Source organism: Hemitrygon akajei, chromosome 12 (assembly GCF_048418815.1).
Source record: "Hemitrygon akajei chromosome 12, sHemAka1.3, whole genome shotgun sequence".
NCBI classification, from domain to species: Eukaryota; Metazoa; Chordata; class Chondrichthyes; order Myliobatiformes; family Dasyatidae; genus Hemitrygon; species Hemitrygon akajei.
Window position 1 is genome coordinate 55,900,989 of NC_133135.1, and position 14,733 is coordinate 55,915,721.

Genomic DNA, 14,733 nt, shown 5'->3' on the forward strand with positions numbered 1-14,733 from the left:
AAACTTGCAGGTGTCTTTGGTGACAAACCAAATCTCCTCAAACTCCTAATGAAATACAGCTGCTGCCATGCCTTCTTTGTAATTGCTTTGGTATGTTGGGCCCAGGGTAGATCCTCAGAGATATTGACATATCTGATAACTTGAAACTGTTCACCCTTTTCACTTCTGATCCCTCTATGAGCACTAGTGTGTATTCTCTTGACTTATCCTTCTGAAGTCCACCTTCAGTTTTTTGATCTTACTGATGTTGAGTGTAAGGTTTTTGCTGTGACACCACTCGACTAGTTGATGCATCTCGCTCTTGTATGCCTTCTCGTCATCATCTGAAATTCTGGCAAAAATAGTTGTCACCAAATTTATAGCTGTCATTTGAGCTACACCTAGTCACGAAGTCATGAGTGTAGAAAGAGTAGAGCAGTGGACTAAGCACACATCCTTGAGGTTTGCCAGTGTTGATTATCAGTGAGGTGATATTATTTCTGATCCACACAAACTGGTCTTCTGGTAAGGAAGCTGAGGATCCAGTTACAGAGGCCCAGGTTTTGAAGCTTTTTGATCAGACCTGTAGGAATGATTGTATTAAATGCTAAGTTGTAGTCAATAAACAGCACGCTGGTGTAAGTACTAATATTGTCCAGGTGATCCAAGAACGCATAAAAAGCCAATGAGATTGCATCTTATGTAGACCTATTGTGATGATAGCCAAATTGCAGTGGGTCCAGGTCCTTGCTGAGACATGAGTTGATTTTAGCCATAACCAACCTCTCAAAACACTTTATCACCATAGATGTGAGCGCTATTGGATGATAGTCATTAAGGCAACTCACCCTGCTCTTAGGCAATGGGAATATTGTTGCCCTTTTGAAGAAGGTGGGAACTTCTGACTGTAGCAAAGAGGGATTGAAAATGTCTTTGAACACACCTGCCAGTTGGTTGGCACAGGTTTTCAGAGCCCTACCAGGTACCCATCAGGGCCTGTCGCCTTGCACCCTCTTGAAAGACGATCTGAAGTTGGCCTCCAAGATAAAGAACAAAGAGTCACCGGGTGCTGCAGGGATCTTATAGCTGTAGTTTTCAAAGGTTTAAAAGGTACACTTAATGTCAGAGAAATGTATACAATATACATCCTGAAATGCTTTTTCTTCGCAACCATCCCGAAAACAGAGGAGTGCCCCCAAAGACTAAATGATAGAACCCCAAAGTACCCCCCAGCTCCCCTCCCTCCTGTAAGCGGAAGAAAGCAACAATCAGCCCTCCCCCTCACCAGCAAAAAAAAGCATCGGCACCCACCACCGAGCACTCAAGTGTGAACAAGGCAACAGCAAAGACACAGACTTGGAGTACTCCCAAGACTACTTGTTCACCTGGCATTTGACATACCGCAGGCTCTCTCTCTCCCTAATAAGGAGAAAGAGGTGTCTCTGTTTCACAGCGAGAGGGGAGACATAACAAACAACTCACTGGTATACAATGTTAAAAGTCCATTGCTTCACTTCTTCTGAGCTCTGTGCCCAAAGATCTCAGGTCCCTGGGCACACAGCCTTAGATCTTTCATCTCTCGCAACACACCAATCTTCTGCTCGGACACTAACCTCCGATCCCCCGTCTCCAGAGCCACGAAAACTCGGTCCTCCGAAGGCGAGCGGAGCTCTTAGGCTGAGCCCTTGGTGTGCCGAACAACAGCCAGTTGTGAAACCCCGAGAACGGGTCCCATTCTCACAAAGAACCATAGTCAGCATGTAACTCCAGGTCAGGGTCTTCGAAAGAACCCTGAAAGGGGAAAACAGATATATTAAAGATGGAAATAGAGCTGTTTCCAAAGATGCAAGCAAAAGAGTCGCCGTTAGGCTCCATTAACCCTCCTTAGCTCCACCTTCTTTTTATTCTCCCTTTCAAAGCATGCGTAAGTGGCATTGAGCTCGTCTGGGAGTGAAACATCACTGTCATTCATGATAAGTTTTGCGATATAGCAGGTAATGAGAGGACCAGTGTAATCTGTTACTGTGTCCTGAGTAGTCTGTCTTTTAATTACAAATGATTGGGAAGGTGAGAATCTGAGCAGGCAGAATTGACTCTAGTTTGGCAGAAGTTGGCACTATTGTGTTTTGGTCATCTGTGCAGTTCTAATTAACTAAGCTCCACAGCATATTTGCACACAGGTTTTGGAAATATTTTAGGTCTTTTGAACCTGCACATAAATTCTGTGGACTAGGGTAGCTGTAATGTTCTTTAAAAGGAGAGGGTGTGCTTTTCTCCATGATCGCAAACAGAATTCTTGGCAGCATGATTTAGTGTCTTGCATATGATTTTAGACTTCTTTATATTGAATTGTTGTATAATGCTTGTCTTTGCATTGGTGGCTTATTTATAACTAGCTTTGCTGGTACAATTGGCCTCACTTGAGCGAGTCTGTTCCTGTGAAATATTAAATAGACCTTTCTTTTTCATAAAAGCAACCCAAAAAGTCAGCAATGAAAATTAAAACCGAACATCCATACATCTCACGTGATAAGCCATCTGCTTAACATGAAGCTTTGTCTTATAAGGACTTGAGTGGGAGCCTGGAGTTCACAGTAACAGGCAGGCAACAGGGCAAGTTGTGTGAGTTTAAACTGTGCCCTGGTACAAAAAGAAGTTCTTGTCTGAGAATTCTTTCATCATTTATGTGCACTGACAATTTTCTTTCTGTTCACAGGAGTGTTGCTGACATCAGTTATTAGCCCAGGTTCAGGGCAAAATCCTGCCTTTCTTCTAATTCTGGATGCTAAGAATCTCAGTGAGATAGCAAGAGCAGAAGTGGAGATCAATATCCCTGTTACCTTCCATGGAATGTATAAACCTTAATGGCATATTACCTGGTGGAATGCTGCAATGTGAGATAAAGCAATATATGTCAAACAGAGTAAAAACATGCTATTACACTACCTGGTATGAAAATAAATGTCCTAGTTACTTAATAGTTTTAAATTGCACAATAAATTGAAATTAGTGTAAGCCAATATTGGGTTTCTGCATGAAACCAAGCATTCACTCTATGACATGACAGCTTAACAGAGCAACAAAGACGTTAATGTCCCAAAAAAAAAGGCTAGATTGTTAGTTGCTTCATTCTTAAAGTTATGTTCAGCAAAATGACATCAGAATTCCATGCTCCTTGAGCTATGCCATTTGCATTCCTCTGGATTTCAGCCCAAGTGAAAACCTCTGTATGTAACACAGCTACATCAAACCTAGTGGAGGAAGCAAACATTTGTGCATTTGCATTTCACTAAGAGACCTTTAATTAAGTCAATTAATTAACTTAATTAAATTCAATTAATTAAATTTAATTAAGTAATGGGAGCCTTGCACAACATGCTGCCAAGAGAAAGATGCGAATGTTCCATGAGTGAGTCTCCACATCTCCTATTAGATTATCATTTACAGAGAGGGTAGATACCTCTGTCTTTCTGCAGAGACAGGGAGTACCCCTATAGACACTTGAGCAACAATCTTAACCATAGAATTTGCAATAATTCAAGAAGAATTCTAATAAAAACCCTTAGAAAATAAAGGAAAAAAATTTAATTGCCTTTCTTCATTAGCAAATACCTGTGGCAACAGCAAGTTAACTACTGAAAAATTCTGTCTCGATCATTGCTATAGAATGCGTATTCTGATGATAATCCATCCCTTCAAGTTGTGCAATTGTGAATCTATGAGGCTAACCTAATGAGTAAACGACAAGAGATTGCTTAGTTCTGTTTGACTGAGTTAGTTCCTTAGTCAGCAGATCTGAACAGAATGTAATCTAAGGCAAAACAGAATGGTATAGTTGGATTTGGTACTTAGGATAGAGGAGGAAGACCCAGTTGGTTCTTATTCTTGCATTCTGTGTGCCCCACCACACTCTGTAACTCATCAATAATCACTGAGCCTCATGCTGTATATATAGAAAATAATCATGTAGCTCAGATGCACCCCTAATTTGCACAATCCATTAATAAGAGCAGAATGAACCATTATCATTAAATGAGATTGCCAATATGATAAATGAGTCTAATTGCATTAGAATTATTATATCATAAATACAGATGGAATTTTTGATATTGAATAATTTTGTGTTTAAAATACAACCTTTAGCTGAGGACTTCATAATCAAAAACAAGGAAGGATTTCCATGTTTCCATGTATTCCATTCACCATCGGCTTTGTCCTAAAACACAAGAAACATTTACAATTTTATTTCTAGAATCTGAGCTTTAGATGTTATGGTTCCAAGCAACTTTCTGGTCCCAACATTTCACCTTGACCCCTTCTTTTCTCCCATAATCTCCTCAAGACTCTCCAAGTACTGGCTATCAATACTAACAACTTCCTTCTCCTTGAAACCTCCTCCATTGCTTCCTGAACACTCAGATGCTTTCTCTTGTACTCACTAGTAATATAAACAATTCCTTCAGATGATTCTCCCTTTTCAAACCCTGTCCCTTTGAAAGTACACCTCATCTTTATCTACTCTTGTAAAATTCACTGTCTATTTTTATTGCATCTGTAAAGTGAGGATACACTGATCAAAATGTCTGTGTTTGTTGTATCACTTCAATTCATTATGCTGCACATTTTTACAGCATGACAAGTGGAATTTGTCATCCTCTTCCACCTCTGTTATTTCATGGCTTACTGTATAGTTTCTTGCCTTTCTTGTATAGCACAGCCAGCATTTCTCCAGCAGTGGTTACACCTCCCACAAGCTTATGTCATCTATGTTATACGCAAGGTTCCACTATCAGTTTCTTCTGAATGGTGACAGCTTATGGCATGCGATAAACTTTAATATACATCATTTACATTCAGTTATACTTGAACACCTCACCCCCTGATCCCCAAAGCACTCTTGCAGCAGTCATTCCACCCATTAGAATCTAGCTGAGTTGAAGTTTGCTCCAATTATTGGTAAGAACAAGGTCAATAAATTTTGCTCCTACTATAAACTCTGTACTAATTTCATCTTCATCCCCAACTGTTCATTGGTGCATCTCCATGAACTAATAGTGCTTTCCATTCTAATTTCTGCATTCAAGGCATCAGCGTAACAACTTTTCATTTGCAAAATATTGCTTGCTGCAAAAACCAAAATAATTCCCATTTTCAAATTCTTTTTCTTGCTTTGTCATCCAATATGATTTTAACATAGATCATTACAGCATAGTGCAGGCACTTCAACCCACAATGTTGTGGCGACTTTTTAACCTACTCTGAGATCAATCTGACCCTTCCCTCCCATGGCCCTCCATTTTTCTATTAAATGTTTATTTTGAAACTGATTACAGTTCTTTTTTAAGAGCTGTATTTTAACTTTAAATGAAATTTTTCCATGTTTGTGCCATTTTTTGGGAGGACTTTTCAGGAACCATTGTGGGCAATGGGATAGCAGAAAGGGAGCCCCTTTGTGTATCACCCATGTAAGTTGCTTTAAATAAGTAATTGTAACTTTCTTAATGCCTTTGCCCAATATTCCTGTGTTCTACCCTTTCTAAACTTCAGCTCACCCAGAAGTTCATTCACTTGTTGGTTCAAATGCTCTACGCCTATTGTCCTGACTAAATATTCTCCAATGCATTGATTTCTGATTCTGTGCCCCTTCCTCAAGGTACCTCCCTATTCTCATTTAACCCTCTCTTTCTAACTTCCTTCCCACTTATTTCTTCTAGCATGTGCTTTATTCTTCATTTCTAGTTCTGTAACCATTCATGCACCTAAACTATTCTCTCTTTTTTTCCTTTGCAACAACTATAAAGGTAGAACTCTGTGACCATTGGCACTACTGTCTTGCAGGCCTTATTTCAATTCTTCTTACGTTTTCCAATCTCTCAAAGCCTGTGCATATCAATATAACTTTTGAGTGTCCATATTTCTTCCTTTTGAAGATTTCCTACACCAAAAAGAAGTATGTTCAAGGCAGTTAGCACTTTTCCCCATATAACTGAGAAAATAAATGCAAACAGTAAATACTAAAACAAGTCGGGAGGATGAATGTATGAAAGAAACCCAGTAAGCATGTGATTTTAGAAATTTGGAAGCAAATCACAGTAATTTCATTAAACACAGCTTAGAACCTAATACTTTGCAGAGTTGTAATTGTTGAGGATCATCAAGCTTAGGTTCTTGTTATGCAGATAGTGTACTGCTAGTTTCCATTGACCTACTTTTGCACTCGTCTCAATGTTGCTTATTTTGTAATGTCTTGCACAATCATTCCTTACAAAAGGCCATGAAATCTTGATATTGTTACAAAGAAGGGCTCATTAATTCTAACGTTATTTAAAAAAACTGCTAAAGCTATGACCAACTTAAATGGAAAAAGTCAACAAATTAAAAGTTTTACAATATGTGATGCTTTACTGATCATGCCCTGAAAGTGAACATTAGTTTACTTGGTTTCATAAACAGTTCTTGTTAGTGGCAATTTAAACAAAATTAACAGGCAGCATCCATCCATGTCCTTTAAATGAAACTAAATTGCTATTGTCTTTTTAGCATGTGCTGTTGGGCAAAAGGCTGGAATTCATATCAGTGAAGCTGGATTAGAATTAAACCTAAACTCCATTTTTGACTAGAGAGTGGCAACATATACAAGCAGATAGCAATCCATGTTTGATTAGTCTCATTCCACTCAGTTTCTAAGAATGCCTCTCCACTAGTGGCATGTGTTCCCTTTGTAAAAGAAATCATCTGGGGAACAGGGAAAACAGGTAAAAAGAGAAAACTACATTTGAATTAAAATTGCAAATTAATTTGCTGTGGTGTGTGAAATTGTAATTATTCACAAACTAATTAAAAAAAACTTTTCCACCTAATTGTGAATGTTGTTTTTTCACTATGTATACAGAACAAATGTTTTAAAAGGTTCACATTTGTAGCTTTCTTAGCAACGAACAAGCTGATTTATCTGCTTTCAGTCTGGAATTATTATTGAAAATTTTAAAATGAAAATTTAGGAAGAATCTTGATTTGAAATTGATTATATTAATATGATAAAGAGATTATATGCCAGTTGGACCATTTTGACTCTGTTTTAGAACTATTAATATTTAATGGTTTAGAACTTCTCTAAGTTATCAGTATCACAAAACACTGTCTTAATATCTCACCATTGTTAATGTGATTATAGTCCAAATGATAAGTCATAAATTTAAAAAGCCAAATTAGTTGAGGTAGTTCACATTCATATTTCTAGAAAAATTAGAAAATCAGCAGATGCTAATAATCTGTCCTGGTAAAGGGTTTCGGCCCGAAACTTCGACTGTTTACGCTTTCCCATAGAAGATGCCTGGCCTGCTGAGTTCCTCCAGCATTTTGTGTGTGTTGCTTGGACTTCCAGCATCTGCAGGTTTTCTCTTGTGACCATTAGTAATTCTGGTGAATTACATATACCTGTCTGGACATGCCCCCCGCTGACTGCTCCTGTGGCTCCTCCCACAGACCCCGGTATAAAGGCGATTGGAGACACAGACCCTTCCTCAGTCTCCAGGATGTTGTGTGATGGTCACTTGCTGCTTGTGCTTTCTTCCAGCCAATAAAGGCCTACCTTAACCTACATCTCAGAGTTATTGATGGTGCATCAGTAATAGTATGATTTACAGTATTAAAATAATTAACAAGTTCCTGTTCATTAGGTAATTTGATTGGCTTGTTTACATTTCTAATTCAATTGATTTCCAATTGTTATTTCCCCCACTGCTTCTGGATCATCCTTAAACAAAATCAAAATTCAAGGTTGGGCAAGTTGCACTGCTCCTAGGCCTCCATCACTATGGCCTTCATACAAGTTGCTTAAATAATTCAAACTTGCCATACTTTACATGGTGGGCTCCTGCCACTGTAAGTGATGTATTCTTGAAATCAATTTATACACAGAAGAGCATTGCCAATTGAATTTTGTGCACATTCTGCTTTATAAACTCAGGCTGGGAGATATATTACCTGTTCTGTGTATTCATACACACCAGTTCAGATACAACACAATTAGGCAGAACCAGCTGGTTACTATGGTGTTCTCAACCTGTAATTCAGTCCTACAATAAGAATTCCCAACTTACAAAAATGTTGATTATGATGTGCACACTTGGCCCTTTGTACAGAACTGAATTTCAAAACTCACAAGATTGCTGAAACCAAATGATAAACTGTTTTTAACCCATCCTATTACACCATATTTCAAATATACATCCAGACATTTCAAGCACAATTCAGATTCCTAATTGAACCACATTTGGTTCTGTTCTGATTTGTACTCATCATGACCATAATTTGTGTCTTTTTACTTTGGATAAAAACACCTTTCCACAACACAAACTATGAGATTAAAGATCTTTGTATTCCTTCAGTGATAGTACATATACGAATTTATTGATAACAAATATTCCACATTACTCAAAAGTTTAAAAATATAATCTTTTGTTGATCTATAACAAGTTTCTCTCTAGTACTGCGGTGTCTGTCTTGACCGAAGCTCTGGTTGCCCTCACCACCTCATCCAACTTGTCATTACGTATTCAAGTCTGATGAACAGATTCTTGAATTACGACTTGGTTAAAAAGGACAAAGTAGTGTGGTGGAGTTGCAGAACCAATCCTGAATTCAAATTCCAATGTGGCAAGTGATAAATCTGGATGTGATCATTTTCTGGAGTTCCATCAGGGAATATTACATAAAAGTTTCTAGTCTCTCAAACTTCACCTACTTCACCAAAATCTTTCCACAGCACAATCCCACACCAGGTGATTGACTCTTAATATTTTATTAAGTAGTATGTCATATTAATTGTTGTATGCCTTTTCGAAAATTAAGCTTGCTGGCCATCCTTCATCAACAAAAGCATAATTCCAACTTCATTTTTTCTTCATTGGGACGATTTCCATGTTTATGTTCTCAATATAACCTGCCTTTCTATGCGAGAACGAAACCAAGGTTTCTGTTTGAAGATATTTAAACACCGACCAATTATCTGTAATATAGAAACAGCTCAATTAGATTTAATAATCAGCAACACATTACATTTCCTTCAAAGCCCTGTACTTATTCACTTAGTCATGAAACAAGTTCTTTCAGTTTGGCAGAAACTTCGATTCTATAGAATTGGGTGTAGTTAAATGAAACAAATAGGGTCATCTTTAAAACCAAGAAATACACAATGGAACTAGAAAGTTCATGTGACAGAGAGTACATCAGGTTCACCTTTTCAAGCTGCTAATAGACTTGTGGGTTTATGATATTTGCAGATTTTAGCAGTTGCATAACAAAATGACTATGATATTCTTAAGCTGCTAAGAACATAACTGATTTGCACTCAGTGTCAAAAAGAACCAAGAATTAATTGTGGACTTCAGAAAGGGTAAGTCGAGGGAACACACCTCAGTCCTGGGATCAGAAGTGGAAAGAGTGAGCAATTTCATCTGAGTGTCATCATCTCTCAGGATCTATCCTGGACCCAGCATATTAATGCAGCTACAAAGAAGGAATAACAGCAACTATATTTCATTAGGAGTTTGAGGAGATTTGGAATGTCTGCAAATTTCTATAGATGTTCCATAGAGCACTTTCTAAGTGGCTACATTACCGTCTGTTATGGGGCGGGGGCTAACACACAGGATCAAAATAAACTGCAGAGATCTGTGAACTTAGTCAGCTCCATCATGGACACTATCCAGGACGCCTTCAAGGAGTGATGCCTCAAAAAGTTGGAATTCATCATTAAGGACCCCCATCACTCAGGACATGTTCTCTTCTCATTGCTACCATCAGGAAAAAGGCATACTCTCTATGATTCAAGAATAACCTCTTCCTTCTGCCATCAGATTTACGAATGGGCACTGAACCCATAAACACTACCTCACTACTTATGCACAGTTTTTGCACAGCTTATTTAATTTAACTATTTTATATATATTGTATTTCATGTTTTTCTATTTTTATGTATTGCATTGTACTGCTGCTGCAAAGACAACAGATTTCACAACATATGCTGATGATATTAAACCTGATTCTGGTTTAAGATTTACAACCAATTCTGAAAGCCTTCTGAAAGTGCATCCATATTAAATCTATTACAGGTGAGCTGAATGGTTGAGATTTTGAAACTGAATGGAGTTTTACTGCAAGAGGAGGAGGAGGAGGAGGAGGAGGAAAGTGTTATTACAAACACAGAAAACAGGAGAAGCTCAAATCACGATGCAAACTATACAAAACATAAATGGCTGGGATTATATCAGGCAAGCAATGCTAGTGGAAGAATTGAATTGAATTAGTTGGAATATTCAGAGGAAATAATCTTGCAAGTAATTTTTATTTTGATATGAAATCTTCTGAGTGCCTTCTATCTACAGCCAAATAATAGATGGGAGGATTCCAACATGGAGAGAATATGAATACACAGAAATTCAGCAGATGGATCAATAACGCAATAATCTTGGTTTGTTAGAGGGCATCACCATGTTCATCTTTCTCCTTTCCAATGTCTCCAATTGCTTTACCTCAATGGAACTTAAATGAACTCAGATGTTCACACAAATCAGAATGTTCAGGGCAGTAATAATTAATCCAGGCTAGTAGAATTACAATTCTGTTTATACCTGGGTAGTTTATGTAAGCGGCAATGGTAACAATGATACTTCAATAAGTTTCAGTGCCTTTGAGTAATAGAGGGGAGAATAATTCACCATGTTTATTCATTTGGAGTTGAGCCCCATAGGGAGGATCATATAGCAGGATCAGTATTTGCCTTGCACAACTGAAGAGTTTGTTACTCTGTGGGGCAACATACACTGACATATGAAGAATGAGCTATTCGATTGTAGGAGAACTACGACTGGTGCCCTTGGAATAATTTTCTAAGCATAGCCCTGCTTTTAGAAGACAGCAGAAGGGAAAATTGTCAAAACTTATATTGCTAGGTTCCATGCTTATTTATTTCCAGAAGCACAGATTTACTCTAGTTCACCAAAACATTTCATCTGTGATGTAGATGACATTACATCCGAAGTAAAAAAAACTCTCAGGGACAACATTCAGATGACCTCCAAAAAGTCTTGATCTCTGGAAAAGTTAATAAACCCAAGACACGCAGCTCATTTGCCAGCTTGGAACTCTAAATAAAAACACATGTTGTAAATAATCCCTGGGCTATGATACAGAAATATCTCGGCAATAGAAGAAGAAACATGCAGAAAAGAAACTTTAAAGAAATAGAGACTTTGGTGAAAGTGCAAGCTTACCGTCCGAGTGTCTGCAGGAAGTATGATGCCATCATCCCAGATCCGAGAGGAAGAGTGAAAAGCAGAGCTTTCAGCCTCCAGCCTACAGAAAAGAGAACTATCCAATCAGAAGTTTCTAAACTTGGTTGAACATAGTGATGAATACCTATTTTGGTACAATCAATTGAAAACTAATATATCTTAATTCCATGAAAATGAAAAATACGAAGTTTGTATTTCAATCGATGGATGTTTCATATACAGTGATGCACAGTGGATAAATTATTGCGCCATTAACCTGTGCTGAAGAATTTGATACAATTTACATCAAGGAAGCTGTTAGTAAGTAGAATTATAAATCTGGAATATAATAAAAAGAATCTGCCTTAATAATAATGACCACAATAAACCCTACTTTAATTCATTAATATCCTTCAGGGAGAATATCTGCTGTCCTTCACCATTCTGGCCTGTTTGTCATATCTGTAGCAATGTGGTTTACTCATAAAGTGCAATTTGAAATTACCTTGTGAAGCGCTTTATTCTGGGAAATGAGTCTCAGGGTGCAAAGCAAAGCAAATATAACTTTACAGTGCATTTACATGAAAGTAAAACTAAATCAAGTTTGATGGCCTAGAAATAAAGTTGCATACTTGTTTATATATTAAGTAAATTATTTGTTGTTGTTGTTGATGTAAATGACAGATTATTTTTTTCTCTGCTGAAACAGCATTAATACTAACCTTTCTTTAATGATCTCCCACTGTCCTTCATCTGGGATCTCTCCATCATTTTCCAGGAACTTAGAGCAGTAACTTGAGTTAACTAGTCCGATCCTGGCATTCGGCCACAGGAAAAGGAAGTTTGGATCAAACGATCTACCACACTGAAATATAAAATGAAAAATTTCATTGAAATATTATTCATGAGTCAGAGTGCACATTGTATCAGATGGTGGCCAATCCAACTTTCTACTAGTATTCCTTCAATTCATACAGCCAGAAAAAAATCTGTAACAATGGGCTAACATAACGGCAAAACCACCACATTAGACCAAATCCTACCTTTACTATTACCATACAGAGAAGGAAAACCTCCTACTGAGACGTACAGCTATGAAGGCTATGCAGAGAAACCGAATAACATATAGCATGTAAACAGCCCAACTCATCCATGCTGACCATGGTAACCACCAAACTAGAAAAATAATTTGATTTTACCCCAGTGTGTGTGCTCCATTCAGCAGAAGTCACTATTAGAGAATGAAAAAAAATAATTTGTGCTCTGTTTACTTTCTTGTTTAGTTGTCTGCGAACAACTTAAATATCCATAGCACAATAATGAGCAGCTAACTGATCGGGCATTGAACCCAGATTCATTCTGTATTGTATAGTTCAAAATGTCTACAGTACCATTTCACCTACTGAACCACTGAAATCTTATTGAAGAACTAAACCCAACTCAAAGGGAAATGTAGGAATATAAATTACATATTTAACAAAATGAATTACCAATATATTCATATACCTCAACAAAGTATCTCTCCATATAGAAAAGTAATTCACTTATACAAATATCATACAGTAAAACTTCTAGAGTATACCATGGCAAAACTTTCAGCACCATAGCATCCTCCAATTACAATGGTTATCTTGGGAACAGAGGCACATGCCACAGATGCTATCATGGAGCCTTGGGCCTTAAGTTGGTTCGTAACATCTTCAGCCTATAAAGACAACCATTAAGGAATTTGTCACATTGTATAAAATTAATGTGCACATAATGCATGATATAATCATTGCAATGTTTAATATCCTTTATTTTAGACCTCCAACAAGACATAAAGAACATATATTTTTCACATTGTGCAAAAGAATACATGCATTATTATTTTAAAATATTTAGATTATTGTTCAATTCAAGGGGAAGCAGACTTCGAAAATCAGTATTTTCAGTATTAGTAGGTCTTTGATTTCCAGCTACTGTAAAACAAGGATTTAATACACACATTTCCTGTATTTACTCTTGACCACCTACAGATAACCCCAGTGTTAAGCTGTCTTCATACTAACTACAATTTCAGTGTCCTCATCCAAATACTATGTCCAAGCTGTTGGACGTAGAGCCCTCAACCAAAGAGTCTATGAAAAATTAATAATCCTGTTAACTTCACAGACCAGACAAAGGGTGTAACTTTGAACTAATTTTCAAAGATTCAAAGGTTCATTTTATTATCGAAGTATCTATGCAGAATACAACTCTGAGATTCGTCTTTTCCAGAAAGTCATAAAATATAAAAAACCATGGAAGTGTTGAAAGAAAGACATCAATCACCCCGCACAAAAAGAGAAAAAGAAACAACCCTAAGCTCCAACCCCTCCCTCGCACAAAAACTAACAGATCACGCACATGGAGAAACAAGAAAATCAAACTCCAAACTCCTAGCCTGTTAGTCAACAAAAAAGAATGGGCAAGAACACAAAAAAGAAATAGAATTGAAAGAGGCCAATATGAACTACAGTCAGTTTGAACTATAGTCCAATCCATAAATCTCAGAATTTCATTAAGATCTCCAAGAGCATTGACTTGAACCAGCGGCTCCTCCGAGGGAAACAACTGAAACCAGTGGCCCCTCTAACAGCTGCGACTCGAACCCAGTGGCCTCTCCAAGAACTACTCGCTCTCCCCCGCATTTGCTTCAATGTTTGAATCTTCCTTGACGCTTCAATCGGTGAGAAATGTAGTTGATCATGGCCCCACATCTCATCTCTGAGCTTCCCCTCATGGTAGCTTGTGCCTGCATTTCTCTCCTGTAGTTTTCTCACAGACAGCAGAATGCTAGCTCACTCGTTCAAACTACAGACTGTAAGTCACAGGCTCCAACAGTTTCAAAAACAAAATTAAGCTAAAAAGAATAAGTAGAAGATGTAGAAAAATTGAAGTAATTGACTATCTGGAAGATGTCGCCTGAGGAATCACTGTTTGCTGGTGCCATCTTGACCGGAAGCTCTTAATCATAAGGTATTGAATCTAATAAGATGATAGATCCTTTGATTTGTGCACTATATCTGCATTCAATGGTCCATATTTCTGTCTAATGGTAGCAATCAAACCATATACTCAATTCTTTCCCTAAGACTGCTTTTGTACTGAGGGAGGAGTTAACCAACTTGTAATGTATATAGCACCCAAGATCAAAGAAGTGAGGAAGAGTATTCATAAGGAAACAACTTCAGTCCTAACTACATGTAGAGAGAAAGACAGTTACCCATTATTATTGAAACCTTCCCAGTAAAATCCCATCCGAATCTTGGAGTCTTGTAATTTTCATTCTACTGCATATTTCCCACTAGGTGAATACCCAGTGAAGAGAACCAGGGACTGGATAGGTGCATACTTCTATGCTTCTCATATAGCTGGAATATTTAAGTGTCTCAGCATAATTTTGTTTTGTCAAAACTCCAAGTCCTTTTATTTGTTGATGATCTTCTACAGTCTC

General features: G+C 37.6%; 2 protein-coding genes across 2 annotated transcripts in view; one reads left to right on the forward strand and one right to left on the reverse strand.

Annotated features, from left to right (window-relative positions):
* The window catches only part of LOC140737036 (retinoid isomerohydrolase-like), a 45,927-nt gene extending 39,088 nt beyond the window's left edge, over positions 1–6,839 (forward strand). Inside the window, exon 14 of the mRNA XM_073063143.1 lies at positions 2,696–6,839. Within this exon, the coding sequence (XP_072919244.1) occupies positions 2,696–2,844 (149 nt within the window). The 3' untranslated portion in view covers positions 2,845–6,839. The remainder of the gene's footprint in view (positions 1–2,695) is intronic.
* A 1,501-nt stretch (positions 6,840–8,340) lies between these two features.
* Positions 8,341–14,733, reverse strand: part of LOC140737035 (biotin-dependent 3-methylcrotonyl-coenzyme A carboxylase beta1 subunit) — a 60,047-nt gene continuing 53,654 nt past the window's right edge. Inside the window, exons 10-13 of the mRNA XM_073063142.1 lie at positions 12,838–12,960; positions 11,978–12,120; positions 11,256–11,337; positions 8,341–8,989 (exon numbers count right to left, since the gene is read on the reverse strand). Coding sequence (XP_072919243.1) covers positions 8,906–8,989; positions 11,256–11,337; positions 11,978–12,120; positions 12,838–12,960 — 432 coding nt within the window. The 3' untranslated portion in view covers positions 8,341–8,905. The remainder of the gene's footprint in view (positions 8,990–11,255; positions 11,338–11,977; positions 12,121–12,837; positions 12,961–14,733) is intronic.